Raw genomic sequence first — 27,745 nt, 5'->3', positions numbered from 1 at the left:
TGAAAAGGAGAAAGAGAGAAACTATAGTTTCAAAAAACTTGAGACATATATGTCCAATGAATTGTTTGTAAAACACATAGATATGATATATATATCTTGTATATATGTATGATTTTTATAATATATATTATAGAATATATTTACAAAATATATAAAACTGGTGAAATTTGAACAATGATTCGACACTTGATCTTATTTTTGTTATTATTTTTAGATGTGATAAGGATATTGTGATTATGTTTTTCAAAAGCATCCTTATCTTTTAGAGATACTTTAGTTTCAGTATTGTGTCAGTCATATAGGAGCTAAGCAGAAGGAAAAATCAGTAATACTGATTTTCTATTTAACATACTGTACTCATTACGGATTTTTTGCATTAATTTTCATTTTAAAAATATTGCTTTAAAATATTATTTGTGTCTATTGCTAAGCTTTTTGGCAGCCTCTTAAATTTTGTGCCCGAGGCAAGTGTCTAACTCGTTTCATCTTAGTCTAGGCTGTGTTAAATTTACCAATGACACGTGTCTGAGATTTACCTCAAACAATGTGTCTGGAGGAATGAGGGTTGGGTTATATGTTAATAAGATTGCCGTGAGTTGATCATTGTTGAAGGTGTGAGATATGAATATCGAATTCATTGTACTATTCTATCTTTGCATATATCCTTTTGAAGTTTTTCCCAAATTATTTCTCTGTCAAACCTTCCCAGCACATTTAGAAGGCAGGGCCTAGGACCGAGTTAAAGGCACGTGAAGCTTTAACAGCTAGAAATAACCACAGAGACGCAGAAACCTCCCAGGTTCCTAGAGCGGACCTGGAAATGACGTCAGTGGAGGTAAACCATCCTTTATTCAACCCCAGGGCGTAAGAGTTCGCTGTTTTGTGTTCCGGACAGTAGACCTCCGCGGACTCTGGAACAAACACCCTGAATCTCGTGCCCAGGCAGCACCGCCTGGTTCTTCCAGGAGGCTCGAGAAGGGCTAGGCTCCGGAGCCTCCAATCTGACAAAGGTGGGACTTGGGCAAATATCGAGAGGCCTAAGTCTGGGACTAAAGTTGGCCCCCATGGCGCACATTCTTGCTCAGAAGCAGCAGATTGCAAAAATCAGGAGGTGTCGGGGCGGGCGGGGGATGAAGGCAAGTAAGCTCCGGCGCTTCGCCTCCGGACCCCAACACAGCCTCCTCCGCGGATTTGGGAGAGGAACGGAGTCGACGACTCTGCAGAGACGCCTCTGGCCGGAGAGCAGATGGTACAGGCCTGCACACTCGCCATCAATACGGTCCATCTGGAAGCGGCCTGGCCTAGCGGATGGTAATAGGTAACGAGTCACTATTTGTGGGTGTGGTTATGAGGGGCGGACGCATGCAGGGAGGCATTCAGGCTCCTGAGCGGCAGGTGCTGGAGAGTGCACATGCTCTGGGTAATAATACTTGGTGGAAAACTGTTACCCGCAAGGCAGAAATGTTGCGACTGTGTTGAGTGCAGTTTGATGATTCTGGGAATCAAGTAAATATGAGCTGTGTAATGGTAAAGGGGGGGGGTGTTCGTCATCAGACAGTACGTCTCCACAGCCAGCCTGCCTTCACTTTAGAACCACCTAGAGAGCTTTTAAATTTCCTAGGTAGTGCTAGTGTGCAGCGGGTGATAATAACCACTGAGGTGCTGTCAGGTCCAAGAAGTGCATCTCACTCTTTACTCTTCTGGGCGGAAACCATTCTTCTGACACTGTCTAGTCGAAGCATTGGGGCCTAACTAGCACTTAATTTGTGTGTAGAGGTTCTCCGAATGAAGTTTATCAGCAGGGTCCAACACTTGGATAATACAGAGTAGAAGAAGACAGTTCTCATTTTATGCTGTCTAATCTGAGGCACTCAGCAATATTTTTCTATGTTTAAGCAGATATTTCTTCAACAAAAAGAAAGAAAAGCAAGATCATTGTTTAGTATAAGAATCAGGGATGTTTGAAGATATGGTTGAGGATGTATTTGCCCTCAGGTTTCATCCTTGTGGTGGCATGTGTCAGAATTTCTTTTCTTTTTAAGGCTGAATATTATTCTCTTGTGTGTATGTACCACATTTTGTATATCCATTTATTCATTGGTGGGCACTTGGATTGCTTCCACCTTTTGGATTGTGAATAATGCTGCTATTGCACATGGGTGTACAAACATTTCTATGAGACCCTGCTTTCAATTCTTTGGGGTATGTAGCCCCAAGTGGAATGGCTAGATCATATAATTCTATTTTTAATTTTTTGAGAAACCTTCATACTGTATTCCATAGCAGCTGCTCCATTTTACAATTCCACCAACAGTATGCAAGGATTCCAATTTCTTCTCCTCCTTGCCAACACTTGTTATTTTCTGAGTTTTTTGATAGTAGCCATCCTCATGGGTGTGAGGTGGTAGTATCATTGTGGGTTTGATTTGCATATGCCTAATGATTAGCGATGTTAAGCATCTTTTCCTGTGCTTATTGGCCATTTGTATATCTTCCTTGGTGAAATGTTCAAGTTATTTTTCCATTTTCTAATCAAGTTGGGTTTTTTTGTTGTGATTTTTTTATTTTTAATTGAAGAACCTCCTTCATCTGCTGTTCTTTGCAGGGATGGTAGATAAAAGAGATCAGAAATAAGTCTTGAATCATGTTCAATTCTTCTGGCTTTTTTTTTTTTTTTACTATATGTGTGTAGAGAAGGTAACACTTAAAAAATGAATTCTTGTTTTCCAGATGGGCAAGGTGAAGACAGAATTCCCAGGCAGCAGGATGGTAAACAGTGCAGATCTGAGAAACAACCTGCTGACCTCTGGTAACGTGTATAGCAACAGCAGGTAAGTCTGGAGAGAAAGAGTTTTATAGATCATGTAGGAGACTTAGACATGCATCTTGTAGCCCAGTGCTGTCCAGTAGAACTTCGCATAATGGTGGAAATGTCCTGCATCGGTGTTGTCCACCATGGTAGTCACTGGCTACCTGTGGCTATTGGACGCTTGAAATGTGGCTAGTACTATTGAATTTATTTTATTGAATGTTTATTAATTTTATTAGCTCCATATGGCTAGTGATCACCATATTGGACAGTACAACTCTAGGCAGTGGTTTTAAATGAGAAGTAGCATAACTAGATTTATATCTTAGAAAGATTACTTTATAGTCAGAATGTGGAGAATGTGTTGGACAGGCACAAGACCCCAAGCAGTAAAATCAGTTAACAGACTTTTGAAATAATCTAGGGAAGTGTGTATAAACTTTAGCCACCTCCTCAGTTAACAGCCCTTTATTCTCTTTTTTTTTTTTCATGTATTTGTTAGGTTGTTTATATGATTAGAACCCCAAAGAACAAGTAACAGTGGTTTAAGTAGGATAGGAAATTTATTTATCATGTGAATGTCCTGCTGAAAGTCAAGTCAGAAATTTCTGGAAGCTCTTCTCCAAAAAGTTCTCCAGTGGCCTGTGCTTTTCTTGCTGCTCTGCAATCTCCAGAGCACTATCCTTGTCCACATGGGCAAAACCAAATCACAGCCTATAGGAAAGGGAAGGAAAATATTGTGACCAAGCAACTTCCTTTTAAGCAACATGACAGAATGAAAGTTGCCCACAACACTTTTGCTCACACTCTGTGTTAAGCTAAAACTTGGGACATTCTTTCTGACATCAGAGGGGCCATATATTTAGGAAAGTGTTTGTAAGTATGAAAAGCATGGGCAAATTTTCGGCCACAGCTCAGCCTTTATATAATCGTGTCCTTGCATGGAGAAAGAAGGAAGTGGTCTTTGAATGTGAGGAATAAGAGAAAACTTTTGTACAACATCAGAGAATCCTTGCTGTACTAGTCTGCTAGGGCTGTGGTAACAAAATACCACACCTGGATGACTTAACCAACAGAAATATATTGTCTCACAATTCTGGAGTCTGGAAGTCCAAAATCATAGTGTCAGCAGGGTTGATTCCCTCTGAAGGGCAGTGAGGGAAAGATCTGTTTCAGGCCTTTCTACGCTTGTAGATGGCCATCCTTTCTCTATGTCTCTTCACATTGTCTTCCCTCTGTGTGTGTCACTGTGTTCATCTTTCCTCTTTTTATAAAGACACCAGTCATATTAGATTAGGGCCCACCCTAATGACCTCACTTTACCTTTTCCTCATTTTATTTTTTTAAAGACCCTGTCTCCAAATAAGGGTCACATTCTGAGGTACTGAGGGATAGAACCTAAATGTTTGAATTTGGGGGTAATACAACTCAACCCATAATACCTAATAAATATCCGACCAGAGTTCACATGTCATTTGACACCAGGAATCCATATTCCTTAAGGAAACCATTCATAATAACATTTAACATGGTTTTAAGGCAACCCCAAATAAGTTTGTCAACTGCTGCTCTGTTTTGGTAGTTAAAGCAGAGGTGCCCAAAGTGCAGGCTTCAGTGTTTTAAACAGTTAGAAAAGAAATAAATCCAGTCCTGCCTGTCTTCTTTAAATAGTAATCCAGTTTCTTCTGTCAGGGAACCTAAATCTCCAGTTATTAATGCCAGCCTGAAATTCAGGACAGAAGAACTTAATTCTTAAGTTAATGCTCCTTGTTCTGCAACTTTATATAAATGAAACAGGAAGAAAATACACGAAGAAGCCTTTTTTAAAGAAGTATATGATATATTTGGGAAGTCACATTAAAACACAGGCACACCGCAAGAACTACCCTGTAGGACTACTTATAAACAGGTATTTAAATAACATAAGCGGCATTTACAAGTTCAGTAGAATCTTTTAAAAAAGGAAGAGAGAGAGCATTAAGAGGCTTCCATGCTCTCAGGTTTTTTGATTTCATGTGATGGCTGAGATGGAGCATGCAGAGGAGTAGACATCCTTTTTGTTAAAATATTTGGATGCTTGAGTCAAGAAATGTGGGCTTGAGAGCCATATTTTTTTGATCTTTAAATATCTAATGAAAGCTGTGGACTGACTCCTCAAAAAAATACACATACATTTGATATTTTGCATGAGTTTCTGTGTGTTCATGGATACCCTTTAGGCAGATGCTGTATATTATTTATCTTAAACTCCTTTCTCCTTTGATTTCCTCCACCATGGTAGCTAGAAAGCCAAAATCCTTCCCTTTCTTCTCTCTTGTAGTTGGGGTGGGATGTGAGCTGGGTCTGACCACTGAGATTCAAGTGAAAGTCGCTCGTGGGGGACTTCTGGAAACATTTTTAAAATGCGAGTGACTTCTCTAAAAAAATAAAATATAAAGGGAGGGGCTGTGACTTGGCTGGCATGCTCCGTCAACTCTTTACCCTATATCCTTTGCTCTTCTCTCTCCCTGTCTGGAATTCAGACAAGATTCCTGGAGGAACAGCAACTATTATAAGTCTGTGATGATAAAAGCCACGGAACAAAGACAATTGAGCAAAGAAGACAGAGGGAGCCTCAGAACTTCATGACATTCTTGAACAGTGGTGCCAGCCCTGGACGATTGACTTCAGGACCTCTTGCTAAATGACATATACTAACTCCTTTCTGTTTAACCCACTGGAGTAGAATTTTCTTTTGCAGTGAATCCAATCCTAACTGATAGGCTAATACGTATTAGCACCTGTTGTGGGCCAGTGGAGTTCTAAGAATGTTTATGTACTAACGTTTTTAATCCTCACAATGAATGACTTTATGAGATAGACCAAAGGTTCTCAAAGTGTGGTCCCTGAGCCAGTAGCATTAGCATCACCTGGAAACTTGTTAGAAATGCAGATTTGGGGGCCTGACCCCAGACCTCCTGAAGCAGAATCTCTGGGAGTGGGGCCCAGCAGTCTGTTTTAACAAACCCTCCAGGCGATTCTGATGTATGCTGAAGTTTGACAACTTTATCTCTGTAGATAGGGTATTGTTGTTGTCCCCATTTTACAGATAAGTAGACTGAGCTGAATTTAAGTCACTTGCCCAATGTCACACAACCAGCAAGACTGACTCCTAAGTCTGTGTTTGTAGCCACTATGTTACACATGTTAAGAACTCCTGCTCTAAAGTAGTAGTCTTCAAAATTTGAAAGCATGCTCCTCTGAAAAATTATGTACCCCCCTGCACAATTTTAGATCAACATCTAAAAATTTTACATAAGTTCAAACAGTTGTAAAGAATCTGGTATCCAGTACATTGTACATTGTGCCATTTCAAAATGTGTTCCATCACTCTTCTAAATGAATCTAAATACCATAGTGATTATTTTTTAAATGGACTATCATCTATTTAAAAAAATAAGCTTTCTCTAACATTTGAAATTTTACATCTTCTCTTTTGTATTTGAACTCGTATTTTCATTCCCCTACCCCACAAAAATACATTCTATTGTAACATGGCTGTTTTTGATCTACTCTGCTGTGCTCTACCCCAGGCTAACTGGTTCATATGTCAGCTCATCTCAATTTGTTCTCAATTCTTTACCAGGAGCTTGAAATGACAAACTGAAACATTATTTAAATCTCCAACCTCCCCCTCTTTATCTTCTTATTCCCCTGCAGCTGAAAATGTCAAATAGCCTAGGGGAAGAATGCTCTATGGGCAGTAAAATGTATTAAAAGAAAATCTAATCAGAAGATCTTAGCACTGTCATAAGTATATACATAGAGGGAAATAGATAAATTTAAAAATGGATACAAGGATATGTAGAAATTAATAAATGACACAGTTGATATTTCAATTCAGTAGGTAGGCAAAATTGATTTTAAAATAAATTGTGATGCTATAACTAACTTTGCCTATTGGAGAAAACAAAGATGGACATTTACCTCTCAGCCAGTAATAAATCAAGTTCCAGATAGATTAGTGACTTAAATACAAAATAATAAAACATGTAGTTGCAAATAATTAGAGAACTCAGAAGAAAAATATTTACTTGGAAACTATTGCATAAGAAAAGTTTGAGCAACAAAGGCTTAATAAAAATATGCTTCGATGAAAGCCTACAAAATCATAATAAGCTATCTTAAATCAGATGTACACAAATGGGAAATTCACAGAAGAAAAAAATCCACCTGAAAATTAGAAATGAATGAGTCTGAGAATGAGATGATAGTGAGGGGGCTGCTTTGGTCTATCACTTCATTGTTTTAACCAAGGACAGTGTCTTCATGCTATCTTAATTCCTTAGTCTATGAATTGCCAAATATTTTGATGCTCTTACACACTGCTTTCCAGTGGTCTTCTAAAATGTTTCTTAATAAATTTAAATCATGCTAAAGAATGTAATTGCCAGTATATGGTAAGATTTGAACATTAAAAGAGTCCAATCCATCATTGATTTTTTTCCATTGGAACCTAAGAGCAATTTGATATACCCTAGCATCCTTTAAAAATGTACTTGGTATACTTTTATTTAACAGTCGAAAAATGTTCATGAGTTATTTTTCTCTTTCAAAGGCATTTCTGTTCTATAGCTGTCATGGAATTTTATCCCCATATATTGCATTTTTTATGCTTAAAGGCTGTGACTGATTATTATACTACTCCGAAACAGAAAAATATATTAAAAATGAGATATGATATTTAGTTATTTCCAATGAGTGTCTTCGTATTTTAAGAATCTCCCCCCCCGCCCAGTTTGAGTTGTTTTCAAGTTTAATAGTAACGTGATCAATAAAAAGTATCTCAAAGTATTTTTGAGAAGTATTTAGTATATGAAGAGTAAAATTGTATTTGAACCTAATGAAAGGGACAGGACTTTTTCCCCCAAGTTAGCTCATGTGTCTGCGGATGAAAATTTCTAGGAGCTGGAATGGGAAAGCTTCCGTAGAAATAGCAGAATTATCAGAAATTTGCAGAGAGGAGATGGATAACCAGGTAAACCTCAGGTCCACACCGAGATTTGAACTCGGATCAGCTGGATTCAGAGTCCAGAGTGCTAACCATTACACCATGGGGCTCTGTCCTCGCTTAGTGTTTGCTAAATTCTTTGATGATATAGTTCTTCCTCCCTAAGTCCCTTTATCTGGTTATCTGAAAGGTATAAGCACATTTTGCTTTTCTTCCTCTAGGATTAAGTCATGGACGCTTACCTGTCACATGCCTGCATCCATCCCACAGAGTGCTCGGTTTTGTGACAAGTGTTCTGTACTATTACTTCACCCAAGGCTCACAATCGCCCTGTGAGATGGGAGGCATTATCGCTGTTTTACAGGTGAAGAAACTGAGGCAGAGACCTGGTGTCTTTCACCCTACTTTATTGGATCCTGTTGCTTTCACGAAAATTCGCCTTTTTCTAGGGTGATAATCTTTCTCTTTTACGGACGCGTTATGGAAAGATTTACCAAAGTAGCAGAGGAGACATTGGTGTTTAAGAAAAAACTGAAATAAGCATGCTTGGAAGACGCGGCTGGAGGAAGGATCCCTGCAGTCCCGGGAACACAACTCAGCGTTGGGGGGCGGTGGGGGGGAAGCAGGAAGGAGAAGCGCTCGGGAGTTTTCCTAGGACCGAGTCCAGCCCCACGGCCCTCCTGCTCCCCTTTCACCAACGGGAAATATGAGCAGAGGAGACTCCCAAAAGGACACAAAGAAAATTCCCGCCCCGCCTGTCACATCTATTTCCCGCACACACATAGGCGCCCACACTTCGTGAAAACCCACAAGACAAATCAGTTTCTGTGATGGGTCTTGGTGAATGTTCTGAGTCGCATCCTAATCCAGTATCTTCACAAACTCCTTGCGCTGGCTTTTCGCTGGCTCAGAGCGCGACGATATCCTGCGCAAGTTTAGGAGTGAGTGCCTAGCAAATTCTTTAGTGGTATAGGGGAGTCCAGTTTTGCTTCAAGTATTTTTCCAGGATTTCAGATTTTAAGCGAAGATAACGCTGGAGGCGGGCTTCGAGGACGGCTCGCCCTCTTGTGGACACAGACTATAAAGCGCAAGCCCTCCCTCCCCGCCCCAAACAAAACCCCACCAAATACCCCAAACAAACCAACAAAAAACTCCACAACCCTATAAGTATCCCTGTAAACACCAGGCTTCTTGCAGGATTCCCTTGCAGAAGGATTTTTCCAGGGTGGCTTTTACTGGAAAAATCTTAAATTGGTTCTTTTCTGGAAAGCTGGGTTGGGAGTTTTCCTCAAGCTTAGAACAGGTGGAGAACGGCCAAGGACCGTTCATTTTTTGCATAGAGTGGGTAGGAAACCCTCAGGAGAGAGGGTAAACATCCTCCACTGGAGATTCTAAACTGTCGAAACCTGGCAGATTCAAGAAAAATGTCCTTACAAAGGAGATGCTTTTACACCTGTGCGGGGAAAGCCAGGTAGATTCCTCTTCCCTCGGCATAACCGGTCAGCGACGAATACACCAGTTCAATTACATTTTCCAACGCCACAGGGAAGAATAGTCCCAATGGCCTTGACCCTGCGCGGTTCCCGATATGTTAACAAAAGTGCACCACGTGCAGGAAGGTGCCTGTGACTTGTGCAGCAGTGGCTCCCCGTCTAGCAGAGAAAAGCATCTGTACTTCTCCAGGGCCACATCCTACAGCTTTCCCAGACTCTTGCCCCCAGGCAAACTGTGATGAGAGCAGCAAATGAAACCCTTCTGAGTAGGGGACAAATAAGTGCAGCGTTCAGAGGTTAAGGTCTGTCTCTTTCCTGCACCCTCAGAAAGGGAAAAAGAAAACCTTCAGCCTAAATCCTAGCTTTCTGTGCAGCGCTCAAAAATCTTCAGCTGAAGGACAAATGTGTAATTAGTGCTTTCCAGAGGCTAAGCCCATGGCAGGCACTGGCTTCCCTACAACCAATAGGTAACCGAAACTAGGCACATACAGACTTCAGGAAGACAGGGCAAGAATGTAGTCAGAGGAGACTTTCTTTTCAAACTCTCATTCAAAAGTGCAAAATTCAGTGCTCCAATTACACATCCCCCCACCTAACTTTAGCTACCGCTGTGGTCTCATTAAGATAGAGTCATGGTTGACATTCACCTTCAGGGAGGCTTCTGCTCCAGTCTTGGGCAAAGACTTGTTCTTAGAGTCACTGTAGACTTGGGATCATTGAAGGAAAAGAGTGAAAAGAAATCTGGGAAGAAGTGGAGCAGACAGATTTGGAACCAAGCGTGGACATGAACTGTCCTGGGTTCTGGGATGAGCAAACCAGATTAGGTGAAAACTTTATGCACTCAGCAACTTGTTTGTTGTTTTGTTGGCCATGCATCTTGTGGGATCTCAGTTCCCCAAACAGGGAAAGCCCGGAATCCTAACCACTAGGAACCAGGGAACTCCCTGCACTCAGCAAGTATTTTTGAACTCCTAACAGTAAACAGGGACTCTGACTGAGAACTGAAAGGTGAACAAGGCCACAGTACTGGTCTCTCCCCTAGGAGGCCTTGCTGTCTAGAGCAGGAGGGAGGGCTTATCAAACAAGCAATTAAAACCTGAGGTAGTAGGAGAAGGGGACATTCCGGTGCTGAGGAAACAGATGGGGCACGAAAGCCTAGAGGAAGGGAGTCAATGAAGTCCTCAGTAAGAAGGGCTGAAAGGGCTAAGTTAATATTTGAGGAATGAGTAGAGAATCAGACCTCATAACATGAGGGGAAATGGGAGGGCAAAAAAGTTTTGCTGGTAGAAAATGTGGAGAGGAAAAAAAAAAGGAAGAATAGAAATAATTTTATCGTGGCTTGTGACTAGAAGCTAATTTGGAGGTAAGTGTGTGACAGGAACGGTGACAAATGAGGTTGGAGATGTGGGCAGGTTAGGGCAGCAGTCATTAAAATGTGGAAAGCTGCCCGAGCAAAGTGAAAAGAACTTGTCCTGTCTTAGGATTCTCGAAGGTGACAACAAGGGCTGCTCACTCATGGGTTGCTACCTGCAGTTTGAAGAACTGTAGCACACGGATCAACGTAATCGAAGTGCAGAAGTATTACTAACATAAGTCTAAGAAAGCATCTAAGGAATTTGCAGCTAAGATGGGACGAGGTGGCCTGAAAGTGGTTAAGGCCCGGGACTGCTAATCCATCGTGCTCTGCCTGTGTGGGCTCGGATGCCACCCTCTGAGAAAGCTCAGTGAAGAGCAAAGCCCTTGCGAGGGAAAGCAGCTTCTAATCAGATATTTATCACGTCTCAGTTTAGACTTCCTTTTCCAGTTTTTGGGTAATGTGGCCATTCTTTTAAAAACAGAAAGTCCGTTTGCATGCGTACATAGATTCCTTTCTAGGAATAAAGCGAGGGGAGACAGTCGAGAGACAGCCCCTCTGCTCCCGGACCTGGGCACAGGTAACAGGGTTGGCGGCTGCTCCCCGCGGCGCTGGTTTTGCATATAGCTTCGCTCCAGCAGCCGGTGGGCTCCGATTTCCGAATCTTGACCAGGATACTATTGCTCATTATGACTGACGTGTGGTGGGCTGGATTACAGGGGGAAATGCTGGTTTTAAGGGACGAGATTGCAGAAATAAAAATGAAAACGAGAACATTCAGCAAGGTCCCACCGAGATTTGAACTCGGATCGCTGGATTCAAAGTCCAGAGTGCTAACCATTACACCATGGGGCCGACGAGGAATAATTTTGGAAAGGTATCTCTTGTGACAAATATCCATCTTTTAGGCACCGGATCCCAACTAGTAAATTTTAAACAACGTGTTCCCCCCACCCCACCAACAAAACTGTACCGCCCCCTGGAGGGGCATTTTGAAAACGTGTGGGTGTTTTGGTTGTCTCAATGGCTCAGGGCACAACTGGCGTTGACAGAACAGGGCCAGAGATGCTGGAAGTCCAGCTGTGCTCAGGACAGTCCTATACCCAAGAATTATCGTTAGGACTGCACAACTTTTGTAAAACGACATTTTCATCTGGGTTTTCAGGGACCTTTTCTAAGGGTGAAATCCCTGCTTCCACCTTTGTACCTCCCACTTAATCATCTTATATACAACTGGCAATGCTGTGTGGGACCTGGTTAGGATTTTGACTTTTATCCTGAGATGGGAAGTCACAGCTTCTGGTTAAGTGTCCTGGGAGACTCACTTTTGGAATATATGAGAAGTCTGAACATTCTGGGCCACCACACAGTTACGAAGCCAGACCACATAAAAGTGCTCTGGCAGACAGTCCCAGCCCACAGCCAGTGTCAGTTGCCAGACATGTGGGTGAAGATGCTTCCAGACGATTCCAGCCCTCAGCGGCTGTCCCAAGAATCACAAGTCAGTGACCCTCCACCTGGGGCCCCAGACATCTCGGAGCAGACAGCCATTCCTGCTGTTCTCTGCCCTAATTCCTGATCACAGAATCCATGAACATAATAAAATGTTTTGTTCCACCGAGCTTGGGCTGCTTATTATGCAGTAACAGTAACCTGAACAACTCTAGAAACAGGAATTTTCCTGATCTACTCCCTTAGTTTTACCCAGTAGGACTGTCCCCATTTTTTTGCCACTATAAGTAATGCTTTAGTGAACGTCAGTGTCTTCTTATGGGGCTATTTAAGTTTGTCATATGTTTTCAAAAATGATGATTGTTTACAAAATTGTTGGGCTTGCGTGGGGTTTTGTGAGAGTGGGATGATTAGAGATAAGAAAACTCCCCTAAAGACACCATCTAAGTGCTATGTACGGTTATTATATTAAGCTGTAAAAAAAACATTTGTTGGGGTGTCATTCATTGAGTGTACATTCCAGGCTCTGCACTTGGTGCTGGGGTATGGCTGAGAACAAGACTCGTTTGTTGGAATTCACCTCTTTCGGGATGGTTTTGCAATAATACTGTTTGCTTTCCTGGATCTAGAGCCTTGCAGAGGTGGCGCCATCTCGTCTTGCTTTGCAGGGCATTTTTTTCAGCAGCTATTTAGAAAACATGCAGGCTGCCAAGGCTCTGTGCAGAAATTAAGTTGGACTAAGAGAAAAAGACACGAGAAGCTCAAAACTGCTCACCCCATAGCTCCCTTTCCCCAGCCACAACGGCCTCTTGCAGTTCCCAGAACACACTAAGTACCTGACTTGGTTACTTGTTCCTTTTGCCTGGAACAGATTTCCCCAGGTAGTGACTCAGCACTTTATGCCAGTGACTCCTCCACAACGCCTTGTCTGCATACCCTACTTAAAATTGAGATCCCCAACTTCCTATCCCCTTTCCTGCTTTATTTTTATCCAAATCACTTACTAAGGAGCTGATATATTAAAAATTTTATTAATTTATTTTTTTATTGCCTAGCTTACCCCTTCCCTCAAAGTGTCACATGAGCAGGAACTTTCACAGGCTTTTTTTTTTCCCTTTCACAGGTTTTTTTTTCCCAAGAAACTTTCACAGGCTTTTTTTCACTGTGTATCCTCCATACTAGCATAGTGCTTTTCACATAATCATAGGTGCTTAACAAATACTTGATGATGAAATAAATTAATTTCCCTTTTGCTGGCTGATTGGGTCACATAAAATCATTGGCTCTACAATGATATGCCTGATTTATAACTGGAATTGGCAATACTTTCTATATAATTCTTCTTCCCTTATTGTATGATGCTTAATTATTTCCCTGATACATATATTGTTTTATTCGATCCAAACAACTTTTTGATGAAACCGGGCTGGCTTTCTACCCCTGTTTTGCGGATAAGGAAACTGGTACGAGTTTCACTGACTTGTCTGTGATCTGCACAGTGACCAGAATGGCATTTGCCTCTTTGTGGTAGTGAAGTCACCCCTCGGTGACCTCAGGTCATCCATTTTCTGGTATTTTGTTTTGTTTTGCCAAGGAACCATGGTCTTGGTATCTAAGAGTTCTAACTCCTACCTTCATTGCATGGAGAGGGAGAGGAAAACCTGGGGGCCACTAAGTGAGAGGTTGGTTGGACCTCTGCTTAGTTAAGCTTGCTGGTCTCCTTCTCACCCCTTTCCCTTTCTTCCTGCAGCACAGTTTTACAAATGACAAAGTTTTGTTTTAAAATTCTAAGTCTGTAGTCTTTTTTTGTACACACAGATATTGAGGTTCTAAATCAACACATTTGAGAGCCTGAAGGGTGCTAACCTCTCCCATATGTAAGTGCATCTTTGGGGGCTCTCATCTGGGAATTCAGTTTTATAAACCTTACGTGGGGTTCTTTCCCAGAAGTTGAAGAAAGGGTACAGAAATAGAACCTGGTCATAACAGGAGCAGGAATAGATGGATGAGGTTCTTTGAAAGCACTTCCAAATCTCTAATGTTTCTCAGATATTAAGAAATCATGCAAATGTAAAATGATATAAAAGTGAAATTCCAACAATTTAATGACAGATATGTGCACGGGAGTTGAGATGGAATGCTAGAATCCGAGCAAAGGAAAGGTGAGGTGTGAGGATTGTTGGTGTCCTCTACCTCAAAATCCTCCAGGGAGACAATTAATTCATGCTAGATTGCAAGTGTGACTGTTTAAGATACAATTATACCAAGGATAAAGAGAGAGAAGTTATAGTACTGTTAAAGATTTATGAAAATATTCCTTAGGAATCAGGTTACTTCATTTACTTTCTTGACTTACTAAAGCAATTTGTCACCAATAAATTGGTCAGTAAGGCCAGGCATACTTCTCATTACAACTAATATAGTGAATTCTAGTTTGATGAGCATCTCTTGTGAGTTTTGTTATCGTGAATATATTCCTCAGATGTAAGAATCCTAATAAAGTCCCAGCTTGAAGGATTCCATTGTTACTTCCAGTTTATAACAACTAAGGCTCATAGAAACACTGGAAAGGGAAGCAGGCCCTCCTTACGCTCTATGGATTCTCGCATCTCTGTTACAACTTTTGTCTTATAAACCTGCTGAGACAGACTAAATATAGTAGGTTCTCATAGAAGAATATGAGGTTATAGAAAACAAATTTATTAAAAAACCTGCATGAACGAAGGTGAGGAATGTACCTACTAAACATATGAAAAAAACAATCTTATAAACCTGCTGAGACAGACTAAATATAGTAGGTTCTCATAGAAGAATATGAGGTTATAGAAAACAAATTTATTAAAAAACCTGCATGAACAAGGTGAGGAATGTACCTACTAAACATATGAAAATAACAAAAAACAAAGAATACCCTCATTATTGACAATAAGCCAATCTGTACAGTAGAGAGGACTTCCTGGATGGTGGAAGATAAAGCCCTTTTGAAGGATAAAATCCTCTGCAGTCTTTTTTCTGTTTTTCATGTAAAATATGAACTCAGGCCTGCTTTTTCTTATAATATTAACTACTTAAATTTAAGAACCTAACCTTAAAAATGAAAGTCTATAATTAATGATTCTCAAAAAAGTAAGATGTTCCTCTACCCTGAAATTACAGTTCCAATCCTCCTTCATAAAAGTAGTCAAAAGAATTTGATCTAAAGAGTTGTCAGATTCTCTTTCTCCTGTCCAATATGGAATTCTCTGCCGGTATTCAAAACTACCACCGAGTTGTCTGTTCTCAGTTAATAAAAATGTGGGAGTCTCATTTGATTTGTAAGAGATCTCCTAGGAAGTCCAAACATTAGACATTGTTGCATATTCCTTAGATATAGATCTATGCAGTTTGCAATTCTGATCCCCTGGCTGGCTGCAAAGGTAACAATGTTGTATTTGACATCTCTTTTTAGGTGGTTAAAAAGAGGACTACTAGTTCCAAAACGGACCAATGGTACTTTCTTTTTCTCCTTCATGCTCAGGGGAACAAAGAAACTCCTATGACTGCTAGATTAATTTAACAAGTAACGTGAGAGTCTGCTTCATTTAAATAACCACACAACACTAAATTGGCATCTTGAATCGTGAATACTTCAGAATCTTATTTCATGGTTTATACCTAATGGTTTTATACTGAAATCCTGTCATCGTTTTGAGAAGCCCAGTCCTGTAGACTTTAGTCCCACTAACCATTTCCAATGCCTTGAATGTGATATCCACTTTCTTACTTCAAGTACCCAGAATGCTGTTTTGTACACCACCCTCCTTTATTGGTAATATTATTTATTCTGTGCTCCTTGGGCTTTCCGTGCACATCTCTACTGAAACATTTATTATCTTACCTGTGTTTGTTTATTTATGGGCAATGTGTACATATGATTCAAAATTCAAAGTGCTTAAAACGGGCACAATTAAAAAGAGCCTCCATCCATCCCTGCCCCTAGGCCATCCAGCACATTCCGCATTCTCTGGTTAATCTCTTTTTCGTGCCTAAAATACATCTCTGAGTCCACAGCACCTTTTCTTCCCTCCAAGGGCACCGCACCTTAGGCCTCACCTTATCCAAGATGAACTCAGCTACTTCGGGAGTTCCGCCTTTGTTTAGAACAAGGAAGGGGGCGGAACGAGAAATGTGAGTCTTTCCCTCTCGAGTTTCTCTAGTTTTTAATTTGGTCCGAAGAATTCAAATAAACGGCTGCCCCCCCCCCCCCCCCCGCCTTGAGTACACCTTTTTTCCACGGTTGTCTTTAGAGTTTCGGTTTATCTGTACTTTCAACATGGCAAGGCCACGGCAAGGCGGGGAGGGGCTAGGGTTAATGGTGCTGCTAAGAGCCACGGTAAGGTCCTGTGTGCCAACATCCAGGGTATCACCAGGCCCGCCATCCGGCGCCTGGCCTGCCGCGGTGGAGTCAAGTGCATCTCCGGTCTCGTCTACAGAGACCCGCGGGGTGCTGAAGGTCTTACTATGAAATGTGACCATGACGCCATAACCTACACCCAGCGTGCCAAGCGCAAGACGGTCACCGCTGTACACTTTGTTCTCTCAAGCTCCAGGGACACACCCACTATGGCTTTGGCGGCTGATTGCATTGTATCTTGTATTGCTGTTTTCAATTGTAAAAGCTCTTTTCAGGGGTACCTATCTTTTCTTTTAAGGGGTTATCTGTTCAGATCACGTATTGTAGCTGAAGTCTTGTTCCTTAGTTCCTGCACTAGTGTACGTCATCGTGGTCTGCTGCAAAGTGATACGAGAAAAAGGGCTATGCAGTGAATGGGTCTGGAGTTCCTGTACACGTAAAAATGGCTTCCATTCACAATGCTTACAGGCTCCCAGGCGCACTTATAGAATGTGCTAAACTGCAAACATTTTAACCTGGGGCTTCCTAACTGTGAAATTAAACTAGTATCTAAAGGGAACCAGTCCAGTGACCTCCTGGATTTCCCTGGCGTTGTCGTTGTTCTCGAGGTTTTCAGGTATTGTCTGTCCAGTCAAAACCTGGGGAGACGGGCTAGATGAATCAAAGAACATAGTGTTGACACCAGAAGTGCTCGCCAAAATGCACTTCCTTGTCTGAACATTTTTCAGATTAACACCAAATTTGGGTTAAACGTCACCTCTTCAAATTTTACCCAAATCCAGCAAAGACACCTCCTCCTTCTCTCTCCCCGCCACCTTCCCCCACCCCCCGCACGGAAATGACAGACAAGGCGCCCCAGCTCTTTCTTGAGAAGTGTTAAGTAGCTCTGAAAAGAGCCTTTGGGTTTGGTAACGCCTATAAACACATTTACTTGGAGCTGGTATACTTGGTGACAGCCTTGGTGCCCTCAGACACTGCGTGCTTGGCCAGCTCTCCAGGCAGCAGGCGAACGGCCGTCTGGATCTCCCTGGATGTAATGGTCGAGCGCAATGCGCCAGGCGCGACGCCTCGCCCGCGATGCGCTCGAAGATGTCGTTAACGAACGAATTCATGATGCCCATGTCCTTGGACGAGATGCCATTGTCCGGATGGACCTGCTTCAGCACCTTGTACACGTACACGGAGTAGCTGTCCTTGCGGCTGCGTTTGCGCTTCTTGCCATCCTTCTGTGCCTTAGTCACCGCCTTCTTGGAGCCCTTCTTCGGGGCAGGAGTGGACTTCCGCAGGCTAAGGCATGCTGAAGTACTGCTATCGAAATGAAACAAAGGACCAGGAAAGTAAAAGGCGCTTCTTTAACAACAAGGGTTTATGCAAATGAGGTGGGATAGAGGTGGCTGGTGATTGGTGATTTTTCTCCAGTGACGTCATAGCTCAATTTTTTTTTTTTTTTTTGCCCAGTCAAGGTAGGCATCCTGCATAGTGGCGTTTCCATTGGCCTATATGAAAGTAAAATGTTAGCCAATCGTATAGCTTCCTTTTCGCGCCCAGCAGGGGCTATAAAAGGTGCGTTTTAAAGTTTTTGCGTCAGTTATCTTTGGGAGCGTCGGTTAGTGCTGAGTTATGTCCGGGCGAGGCAAACAAGGCGGCAAGGCTCGCGCCAAAGCTAAGACTCGCTCCTCGCGGGCCGGGCTCCAGTTTCCCGTGGGCCGAGTGCACCGCCTGCTCCGTAAGGGCAACTACGCCGAGCGGGTCGGGGCCGGCGCGCCGGTGTACCTTGCGGCCGTGCTGGAGTACCTGACGGCCGAGATCCTGGAGCTGGCGGGCAACGCAGCCCGTGACAACAAGAAGACGCGCATCATCCCGCGCCACCTGCAGCTGGCCATCCGCAACGACGAGGAGCTCAACAAGCTGCTGGGCAAAGTCACCATCGCTCAGGGCGGCGTCCTGCCCAACATCCAGGCCGTGCTGCTGCCCAAGAAGACTGAGAGCCACCACAAGGCTAAAGGCAAATAGAAGTGTGGATTAGTTTAATGCAGCTCAAGTTTCTCAATCAAACCAAAGGCTCTTTTCAGAGCCACCTACAGTTTTCTGGGAAGAACTGAGCACTAGGTTTATAAAGCTTATACTCTAGATAATACTTAGGGCCATTATAGGTGAATCATACCAACCTCAAAACTTGTTAGGAAGTGATTTCCACTCCATGTTAAAGTGTGTGAAATAACCTATAAACTTTGATTCATCACCATTGGCAGATTTGAGAGGTTATGTGGAGTGAGTCATTCTTAAGTATTGTCACCTTCACCTCTACCCATCATGAACCTCTGGAAAGCACAAACTTCTGGTGGAAGGTCAATGTGCCTTTTTGTGGCAGTTTTAAGACATTTTTGTTTTCTGGGTTCTAGACATCCTGAATGTTCAGGGATCAAACCAAACCTGTATCTTAGGTCAAAGGCCATTTTTGGAGCCGTAAGATATCTGAGAAAGACCTAATTTCACATCAGTGTACATTACCTTTTACATTGCTGATTAAGGAATATTTAAATACTCAGGCTTCTTATTGGAAAAGTTAGCTGAGGTGCCTGACAATTATTGTTTATTATTGGGTTCTCAGGTATTTTCCAAGCTCCCTTGCACCCATCCATACAAACATGTCTATATAAGTCGATGATCATTCGTTTCAGGATAAAAATGCTAAGTTCTAGTTTAAAATGCCGTTTTCTTAGTCTTTTTATTGTTAAAAGACCCTGTACTGATGGGATTAGATAGTTTTTTCCTTAAAAAAAAAAAAGCTTGCCTTGGTAATTTCTAGGCCCTGGGGGGAGGGGGAGGATCAGATGTATCAGATGCCAGGCAAGGAGGCTCTCCTAAGGTTCTGCCAGTTGCTAAGGAACTATTGGATGTAGCTGCAAACCCAAGGGGTGTGTAGCTTGCGGTAAACATAGGTTACTGGTGGGGAATTAGATTCTTTAAAAACAAAGGAATTACATTCGTAAAATAGAAAAATAAATTGTGCTGCAATGGAATTGTTTTATATTAACTAACAATGAAAAGAAGTTCATGTAAGGATGGGTTTCCCTATGAAGTTATTAACCCTTTAATTCCGCACATGCAAATCAGATTGTACTTACTGAAAAAAATTTTTAAGTTCTTAAAATTCGTGTTTGAAGGAAAGCTGAGGGGTGATGGTACAGCGCTGCTATTAACCAATTGTGGCCACTGATCACTGGATATGTGGCTCGTTTGAACAAAGCAGTAGACATGTAATATACACACTGGATTTCAAACTGCAAAATAAAAAAAATTAATGTGAAATATCTAACAATTATATTGATTACATGTTGAAATGAATATTTTAGATATATGGGGTTAAACAGAATACTACTAAAAATAATTTCTTGTTTTTATTTTGTTCTAATGTTGCTAGAAAAGTTTCTGTTTCTTATGTAGCTTGTATTTATTTCTACTGGAAATTGCTGTTACAGAACAAACAACTTTACAGGAAAAATGAAAAAAATTGAGGTCACAGATAACTGACACTGTCGGAGGATTGGGGGAACAACAAATAAAATTTTCGAGTCCTAACCAGTCCGGTTACCGGTTGGATAGTCCTGGTCTCCTTTTGTCCAATCAGCTTGTGACTCTCGCTATAAATAGGTGGCTAGGGGGCGCCTTTATGTTAGCTGAACCATCTAGTCATGGCTCGCCCAAGGACATCCAGCTCGCCCGTCGCATCCGCGGAGAGAGGGCGTGAGCCTGAAGGTCTCCCATCCACCCCAAAAGGCTCTTTTCAGAGCCGCCTACATGCACACTGAAAAAGGACTGTTTCCCTGCTAATTACTGCTACTAGCTTTGCTTGTGGGAGACAGGTGAACTTTATACATTGTGATTTTCTAAGTACCAGTTGTATGTGTTATTTCCATCTCCCAATTTAGTAAAACAAGTGGTTAGATCTTTCTTACATTCCTAATTTCTCTTTTAGTTAGAAAACACTACTGCTACGATTAGACTATCAGATGTAATCATGCCCGTTCTTTTTCTGAGGGGGCTTGTGAAATGTAGGACCTATGATTTCCACATGGGATTTAGGGTGATGCTAATATTTTACCAAGTTAAAATGATCTACTGCTTTCTACTTGGATTAACACCTTAAGCAAAAAATAATTGAGTGTCCCCTCCCAGGAATCAGCCTTCCTATGGGAAAAAAGATTTGATGGAAAGCAGTCGTCCCCCACCCCCGCCCCGGGCACATCTAAGGCCAATTTCTAATCAGATTGGTATTCTTGAGTGTGTAAACAGGGCCTTCTGGCTTGGGGAACTGAGATATTAAGTCAAGAGGGGCCCACAACAGAGATGGCCCTTTCTGCTGGCTGGGTAGGGCACCCTCCCCTGAATATATGCAGTCAGTATATTGCTTCCCCAAGTAATCTTTCAGTCCTTATTATTTGAAGATTTATTCAGGGGAAATGAGCAGTCCTAGTTATGTGTACATTTCTAATTATGTGGATACAAATATTCCATGTCTCTAAACTATGTGCTGAACTCCGGTAGTGTTATCCTTCTACCTAAGCTTTTCTGGAATTTCAACATAATTTCATCATTCCATACAAGGAACTTGGATTTTTGCTATAGTAATGGCTCACAAAAATGAATACTCAAGACACCAGACCATTTTGGATCATGCTAATGGGTAGATGGTGATGCCAAGTACTAAGATAAGATTCACTGGGAAAGTAGTGATGATGTTCAGTCTGGGATATACATTTTGAATTCCCCGGAGATCTACAAGAATATCAGAAAGTAGATGTATATGTATGTCTGAACTTGAGATAAGTCTGGGATGGACATAAGATTTGGAAGTCATTAGTATATATAAAGCATTGAAACCAAAGGACTGGCCTAGAAATCCCTCTGGCTCTTCCTCTTGTGACCACTCTGCCTTATTTGCCAGTATCGAACTTTTTGTCATTTGCCTGCATACACAAGCCATGAATTTGGTGACGCTCATTTTCTGCTGGAATCCGTACACTTTCCTCTATTTCCCGACTTCCTTTAATCCTCAGACCAAGTGTTACCTCTCACAGATCTTATTCCTCTATGCTCCCCTTATATTCTGAGGTTACTTACCTTGCTACATTGTTCTTTACTTACTTTTGTTTCTTCCCATTAGATTTTCTTTAGGACCGGCAGCGTCTCATTAACATTGTATCCTTAATGCCTGGTATCCAAGTGTGTGGTATTTGTTGAAAATAAGCCTAATATCGTAAAATAAGCCTGCGTATCGTAAGTGTTTTAAAACAACTCTTTAAAAGCAAATTTTAAGATGCAGGATTTACTATCTTTCTGACACCCCAAATGAGTTCGTGTATCATTCACAAAAAACCACCTCAGGGCCCCTCCAACAGATGCTTTGGCTTCATAAAATCTCACTTATGTCACTTGCCTAACTCCCACACGTGGATCTAGATAGATATGAGTCAATAACCTTGTAGCTTCACTGACTTTGAAATTAGTCTAACACAAATGTCAATTTTGTTGACTTCTAAATAGCAACTGTGAAATATGGAACAGGAAAAATGTGGATATCCTGGGACTGAAGCCTAACTAGAGAGTATCAGTACTGTACTTCACAGAACAAATTAAAAACGTACGAAGTCGTGTCACCTTTTTTATGACGATGGAAGTGGCTCTGAAAAGAGCCTTTTGTTGCTTCGAAGCTTGGCCCCTACTTGGCCTTGTGGTGGCTCTCGGTCTTCTTGGGCAGCAGCACGGCCTGGATGTTGGGCAGGACACCGCCCTGCGCGATGGTGACTTTGCCCAGCAGCTTGTTGAGCTCCTCGTCGTTGCGGATGGCCAGCTGCAGGTGGCGCGGGATGATGCGCGTCTTCTTGTTATCACGGGCTGCGTTGCCCGCCAGCTCCAGGATCTCGGCCGTCAGGTACTCCAGCACGGCCGCAAGGTACACCGGCGCGCCGGCCCCGACCCGCTCGGCGTAGTTGCCCTTACGGAGCAGGCGGTGCACTCGGCCCACGGGAAACTGGAGCCCGGCCCGCGAAGAGCGAGTCTTAGCTTTGGCGCGAGCCTTGCCGCCTTGTTTGCCTCGCCCGGACATAACTCAGCACTAACCGACGCTCCCAAAGATAACTGACGCAAAAACTTTAAAACGCACCTTTTATAGCCCCTGCTGGGCGCGAAAAGGAAGCTATACGATTAGCTAATATTTTACTTTCACTTAGACCAATGGAAACGCGACTATGCAGGATGCTTACCTTAATTGGGCAAAACTGAGCTATGACGTCACTGGAGGAGAATCACCAATCACTAGAAACCTTTACTGCAGCTCATTTGTATAAAGCCTTGGTGTTAAAGAGGTACCTGTTGGCGTCCTGATCTTTCGTTTATCCCTTGTATCGCAGTTCTTCGCCATGCCTGAGTTTGCCAAGTCCACTCCTGCCCCAAAGAAGGGTTCCAAGAAGGCGGTGACCAAGGCCCAGAAAAAAGATGGTAAGAAGCGCAAGCGCAGCCGCAAGGAAAGCTACTCGGTGTACGTGTACAAGGTGCTGAAGCAGGTCCACCCGGACACCGGTATTTCGTCTAAAGCCATGGGCATCATGAATTCATTCGTTAACGACATTTTCGAGCGCATCGCGGGCGAGGCGTCGCGCTTGGCGCATTACAACAAGCGCTCGACCATCACCTCCAGGGAGATCCAGACGGCCGTGCGCTTGCTGCTGCCCGGCGAGCTGGCGAAGCACGCCGTGTCCGAGGGCACCAAGGCTGTCACCAAGTACACCAGCTCTAAGTGAGTTAACTGATTGCAGAGCGATTGATCAGACTTTCTCACACCCAATGGCTCTTTTCAGAGCCACCTACAGTTTCCGAAAAAGAGCTTGTCCGTTGTTAGGTCTGTTTTGAAATGTTTCATGTTCTCTTGAACGTGTAAGTACAGCTTTAGATTAAAAGTTTGTACGTTTTTTGGGAAGCCTTGATTCTCGTGCATTTTTGCATGTTCGTTACAGTTACCTTTCACTATTATAAGTAGATTTCGTGTACTTAGTGAAGAACTAATAATGCATGTATCCATCAGTTTGCAGAAGTATTTGAAGATAACTCATTGCACTGCAAGTAGCCAGAGCATCGCAATAACTCCTGGGGTTTTCTTTAATCTTATCTCTGGATCCTATCCCGATAAGCTACCTAGTTTCTGGGTCCTATCCAATAAGCTACTTAGCTACTTACTGCCTATGAAATTGAAGTAAGGAATTACTTACTCTTGGAGGATTCAGAAGTCGAAGGTATTAGTTGACAAGGAGGCCGAATTCGCAGCCAGTGTGTCTGAGTGCTTCCTCCCTAGGCTGCAACGGGCCCACAACCTTATGCATTATTAAAATCTCAACCTTAATAGTTGGAAGCTGGGGTAATTTTAAGATCGAGTGCTGACAGGACTTGATGACTTAAGAGTTACGAGACAGCATAATGTAGATTGTTTCATTTTCTAGTTTCTCACCTAGTTCCCTCTCCTTTCAATGTACCCCACCTTGCTCCACCACCTCCCATACGTAACTGTAAAATGATAAGCATTGCTAAAGGAATTAGATGGCTTTTAGTCATGGAGTAAACAAGAGCAGTTTGAAAAATAAACCTGAGTCCTTTCTCTTGTAAGAGAAAAGAGTTGGAAATTTAAAATTTTTTCCTTCACCTCTTCAGTTCTCTTTGAAATTATACATTTCCTATGTTGGTAGGAAAGCCTGGTGCCTCTGAAAAACCCAAAGGCGTTTTTTTTCTTGAAACAAGTTACAATGTTTAAAACATTTTAATGGAAACACAATAGGAAGAACTAGTGTCCCCAGTACATTACAGAAATTAAAGAGGGTACTTTATCACTGGCAAATAAACCCATAAATCTTGCTTGCTGACCACTTGATCAACCAGACAAAAAAAAAAAAAATCATCTATCCCCAAATTAATTCTGAATGTAACAAATAGATTTGGGAAACCATAGTATATAGAACAGAATAGAATTTTAGTAATAGCTCCAAGTATGATGTTAAAGGCATTTCATTGGTGGAGAAAAGAATTATTTTAAAAATCTGGCTGATTAAGGAATTGCTAGGGAATTGTTTAAAACTGTGCTATGGAGAATTAATGGGAAGGAATAATAAGCAGACATTAATAACTTGTTATTAAAAACTCAAGGGAAATTGAGTTAAATACACCAGTGTAAAGAGGTTTTAAAAGGGCATATGCAGCATTGCATACATTTTCTTTGAAAGAATATGTGCTTTTATCTATTCAACAAAATACCAAATTAGCTACCAGCAGTGATCTCTGTATGGTGAGATAACGAGTTTTGCCCTTATCCACAACACTAATGTTTTGCGTGCGCATTCAAATGCAATTGTTAAAGCCTTAAAACATGGTAACAAAATAAGTTACCACAGCGCGAAACAGTACAAAGGAACAGAGAAGGCCTCTTTTTCTTTTTTTTTTTTTTGGTCAAATTCCCCTCCCCCGCTTAGGGAGGGACTTCCCGCCTTCAGGTTCTCAGTTCGGTCCGCTACCGGACGTATAAAAGCTTGCATCCGCGAGCCGTGGAAGAAAAGATTTGTTGAGCTTCAGTAAGTGCTCGTTATGTCGGGTCGTGGGAAGGGCGGGAAGGGTCTCGGAAAGGGGGGCGCCAAGCGCCACCGCAAGGTGCTGCGCGATAATATTCAGGGCATCACTAAGCCCGCTATTCGGCGTTTGGCTAGGCGTGGTGGTGTCAAGCGCATCTCTGGCCTCATCTACGAGGAGACTCGCGGGGTGCTGAAGGTGTTTTTGGAGAACGTGATTCGGGACGCTGTGACTTACACCGAGCACGCCAAGCGCAAGACCGTCACCGCCATGGACGTGGTCTACGCGCTCAAGCGCCAGGGACGCACCCTTTATGGCTTTGGCGGCTAGAATGTTCAGTTTTGCGTCTGTTCTGTTAACAAAAGGCCCTTTTCAGGGCTTCCTACTTTTCGCTTGTAAGGAGCTGTGATTCTCTAATTTTTTCATTGCTTGGAGATGTTAAAAAGAGTAATTATTGTACTTTAGCCAGCGAAGTTGTTTTGTGCTTATTCTGGAACGCGTGTGTTCCCAATCCCGCCTAGGTACAGCAGGGGTCGTTAGGATCGCTATCCAGTCAATTCTTTACCTAAGGATATATTCACGCTGAGTTGGTATGGAATCTTTAGTTGTGTAATTTGCTAAAGGACGTAGTGGGGAAAGTCCTTGCAGATGCCTACGTTAGCTACTACGTAACTTTTTCTTTTACAAAGTAATTTTTATAGTTGAACCACCTATTAAAAGTGGAGTAACTTTGTATCAGTTAATACACTGTACCACTGGCAAGAAGTCACACAATCTGGAGTCTGGCAGTGTTACTTGGAAAAAGTGTATTCAGGTCCCAAAGTGGGAAAGTGTTTTATAGAAAAAGAATTCATCTTTAAGGTTAGTTAGTGACATCTCTGCCTCTCTAAAGGTAATAACTATCTTGTCAAATCAAGCTCGCGGGCATGTTCTATGTGCCTGGAGGGATAGTCAGTAGCCTATTACTGGTCTGGATCACTTAATTTACCACAAAGGATAGGGAGAACATTTTAAACTTAAATTAGTCCACTCATAGTCAAGTGAGTAAAGGGTTTTTTGGTTGATTTTAAAAGGCGAGGCTCATAATTAGCGCTCATTAAGTCTTAATTTATGTATTTGGTGAAGTGGTGAATGTCACTGGTGACAAGAACTGGGGAGGGACAGTTATAGTAATGGATTCAGATAAAGCAAAAGTACAAAATTCCTGGTCCACGTATGGAGAGCACATATGTTTTCTTTAGACATTTTTCTTAATTTTTTTGTCATTAATGTAAGCATGTTAATGAAAAATGTACTTGTTTTCTACTTATGAAAAATCGTCCGACTTGGCACCGCTAAGCAGACCCACATATATTGTGGACATAAAAAATAATCTCTCTGTTTAGGATGTAAAAGATAAAAATAAATATTTTAGGAGATGTAAATGTCCTGTTTTGTGACTTTACTACCAAAGGGATGCAAGATGGTGAAACGTTTAAGCATAATCCTTAGAAGCAGACGGCTTGGGATTAAACCTGTACCGCCATTCTCCTGTGGTGAGAACGGGTTAAGTTACACATCTTTTCTGGGCCTTAGTTTCTCCATTTATACAATTGTGTGATAATGATATTGATACCTCGCTCAAAGGATTGTTCTGAGGATTAATGAGTTGATAAATGAAAAGTACTTAAGTACCAGTGCCTGACAAATAGTAAGTGCAAAGTGAAGCAGTTATTACTCATCTATGCCTCATCCCTAATTGCATCACAACCACATTCCAGATGAGATTCTCTAGTCTGTTATGGGGCCATGGGAAATACCCTAAAGTCAATATGTTTTTTGAACCAGTTTTTGCACTTGGAGATATTATCTTGATTATTCCTACAGTGTCACACCTGTTCGTTTGTACTCACATTCTGGGTGGTAAATAAAAGGCAGGAGGAGCCTTCCTTAGCCTTCTGAGGATGATCACAGCATAACTGGATAGGTTTGCTGTGATTTTTGTCTTTGTCTTTCTCACTTTCTATCAACCTCATCTCATTTTTTCTGAATAGCCATAGAATTTCACTTCCAAAGAGAAACCCAGACATCATGTGGACAAAAGATCTGTCTCTTATGTGAAGGCACATAAGAATTACTATGAAAAAGTTGTTTGTTTAAATAATAACTGGTCTTTCCCTAGACCAGTTAATCAGAATCTGTAGGATTGGGTCACCTCAAATACAACTCATTAGCATTTCCCACTTCTACTGGTCCCACAGGCCTTTTCAAATCTAAGGGGAAATCTCGGTGTTTTAATACCATCTTTTCATCAATTTCAACTTTAAGAGAATGCTCTCAAAGGCTGTGGAACTCTCAGACCCAAAGCTCAGACCCAAATTAAGGGACAAAAGATCAATCATCCTTTGTTGCAATGAGAGGGCCTGTCAAGGAGTTCAAGTCCTTACCTTTCTCCCAAGAGAGGATTTAGTTCAAAATTCATGGGTTTATTTTATCTGTGGTTGATGGATTAAAGTTTGTTGCATAAAATGCTCTTGCTGTAAACATCTGCTAGGTTCAGCGGTTATAGAATCGAGACATCAGAAACCAAGGACACCTTCTTGGCTTTCCTTTCCAGCTGTACTGGGAAAACTACCCTTAAAAAAGAAACCATAGGAGTTCCCTG

At 42.0% G+C, this 27,745-nt stretch overlaps 4 protein-coding genes, 1 long non-coding RNA gene, 1 other non-coding gene and 2 pseudogenes across 6 annotated transcripts; 5 read left to right on the top strand and 3 right to left on the bottom strand.

Moving 5' to 3' along the window:
• Positions 1–899: 899 nt before the first annotated feature.
• Positions 900–7,539, top strand: LOC112412591 (uncharacterized). The gene is made up of 3 exons (XR_003005833.1): positions 900–1,318; positions 2,731–2,831; positions 5,332–7,539. It is a non-coding gene; the product is annotated as an uncharacterized LOC112412591 (long non-coding RNA).
• A 3,890-nt stretch (positions 7,540–11,429) lies between these two features.
• On the bottom strand, positions 11,430–11,501 carry TRNAQ-UUG (transfer RNA glutamine (anticodon UUG)). The gene has a single exon. It is a non-coding gene; the product is annotated as a tRNA-Gln (tRNA).
• A 4,909-nt stretch (positions 11,502–16,410) lies between these two features.
• Positions 16,411–16,717, top strand: LOC112412586 (histone H4-like; annotated as a pseudogene).
• Positions 16,718–17,418: 701 nt separating this feature from the next.
• Positions 17,419–17,919, bottom strand: LOC112412607 (histone H2B type 1-L-like; annotated as a pseudogene).
• On the top strand, positions 17,807–18,504 carry LOC112412588 (histone H2A type 1). Its single transcript, XM_024764329.1, has 2 exons — positions 17,807–17,828; positions 18,110–18,504. Exon 2 carries the CDS (start codon positions 18,112–18,114, stop codon positions 18,502–18,504), a length of 393 nt encoding a protein of 130 aa, XP_024620097.1. The 5' UTR covers positions 17,807–17,828; positions 18,110–18,111.
• A 3,709-nt stretch (positions 18,505–22,213) lies between these two features.
• LOC112412582 (histone H2A type 1-H) lies at positions 22,214–22,601 on the bottom strand. Its single transcript, XM_024764324.1, has one exon. The coding sequence runs from the start codon at positions 22,598–22,600 to the stop codon at positions 22,214–22,216; it is 387 nt and encodes a 128-aa protein (XP_024620092.1). The 5' UTR covers position 22,601.
• Positions 22,602–22,913: 312 nt separating this feature from the next.
• Positions 22,914–23,294, top strand: LOC112412585 (histone H2B type 1-L-like). The gene has a single exon (XM_024764327.1). The coding sequence runs from the start codon at positions 22,914–22,916 to the stop codon at positions 23,292–23,294; it is 381 nt and encodes a 126-aa protein (XP_024620095.1).
• Positions 23,295–25,116: 1,822 nt separating this feature from the next.
• On the top strand, positions 25,117–25,431 carry LOC112412589 (histone H4). Its single transcript, XM_024764330.1, has one exon. The coding sequence runs from the start codon at positions 25,120–25,122 to the stop codon at positions 25,429–25,431; it is 312 nt and encodes a 103-aa protein (XP_024620098.1). The 5' UTR covers positions 25,117–25,119.
• The last annotated feature ends 2,314 nt before the right edge of the window (positions 25,432–27,745 follow it).

The sequence above is a fragment of the Neophocaena asiaeorientalis genome, unplaced genomic scaffold, assembly GCF_003031525.2.
Source record: "Neophocaena asiaeorientalis asiaeorientalis breed wild unplaced genomic scaffold, Neophocaena_asiaeorientalis_V1.1 scaffold239, whole genome shotgun sequence".
NCBI lineage: Eukaryota > Metazoa > Chordata > Mammalia > Artiodactyla > Phocoenidae > Neophocaena > Neophocaena asiaeorientalis.
The sequence above is the reverse complement of the archived record's forward strand: the minus strand, read 5'-3'. Positions and strand labels throughout refer to the sequence as shown.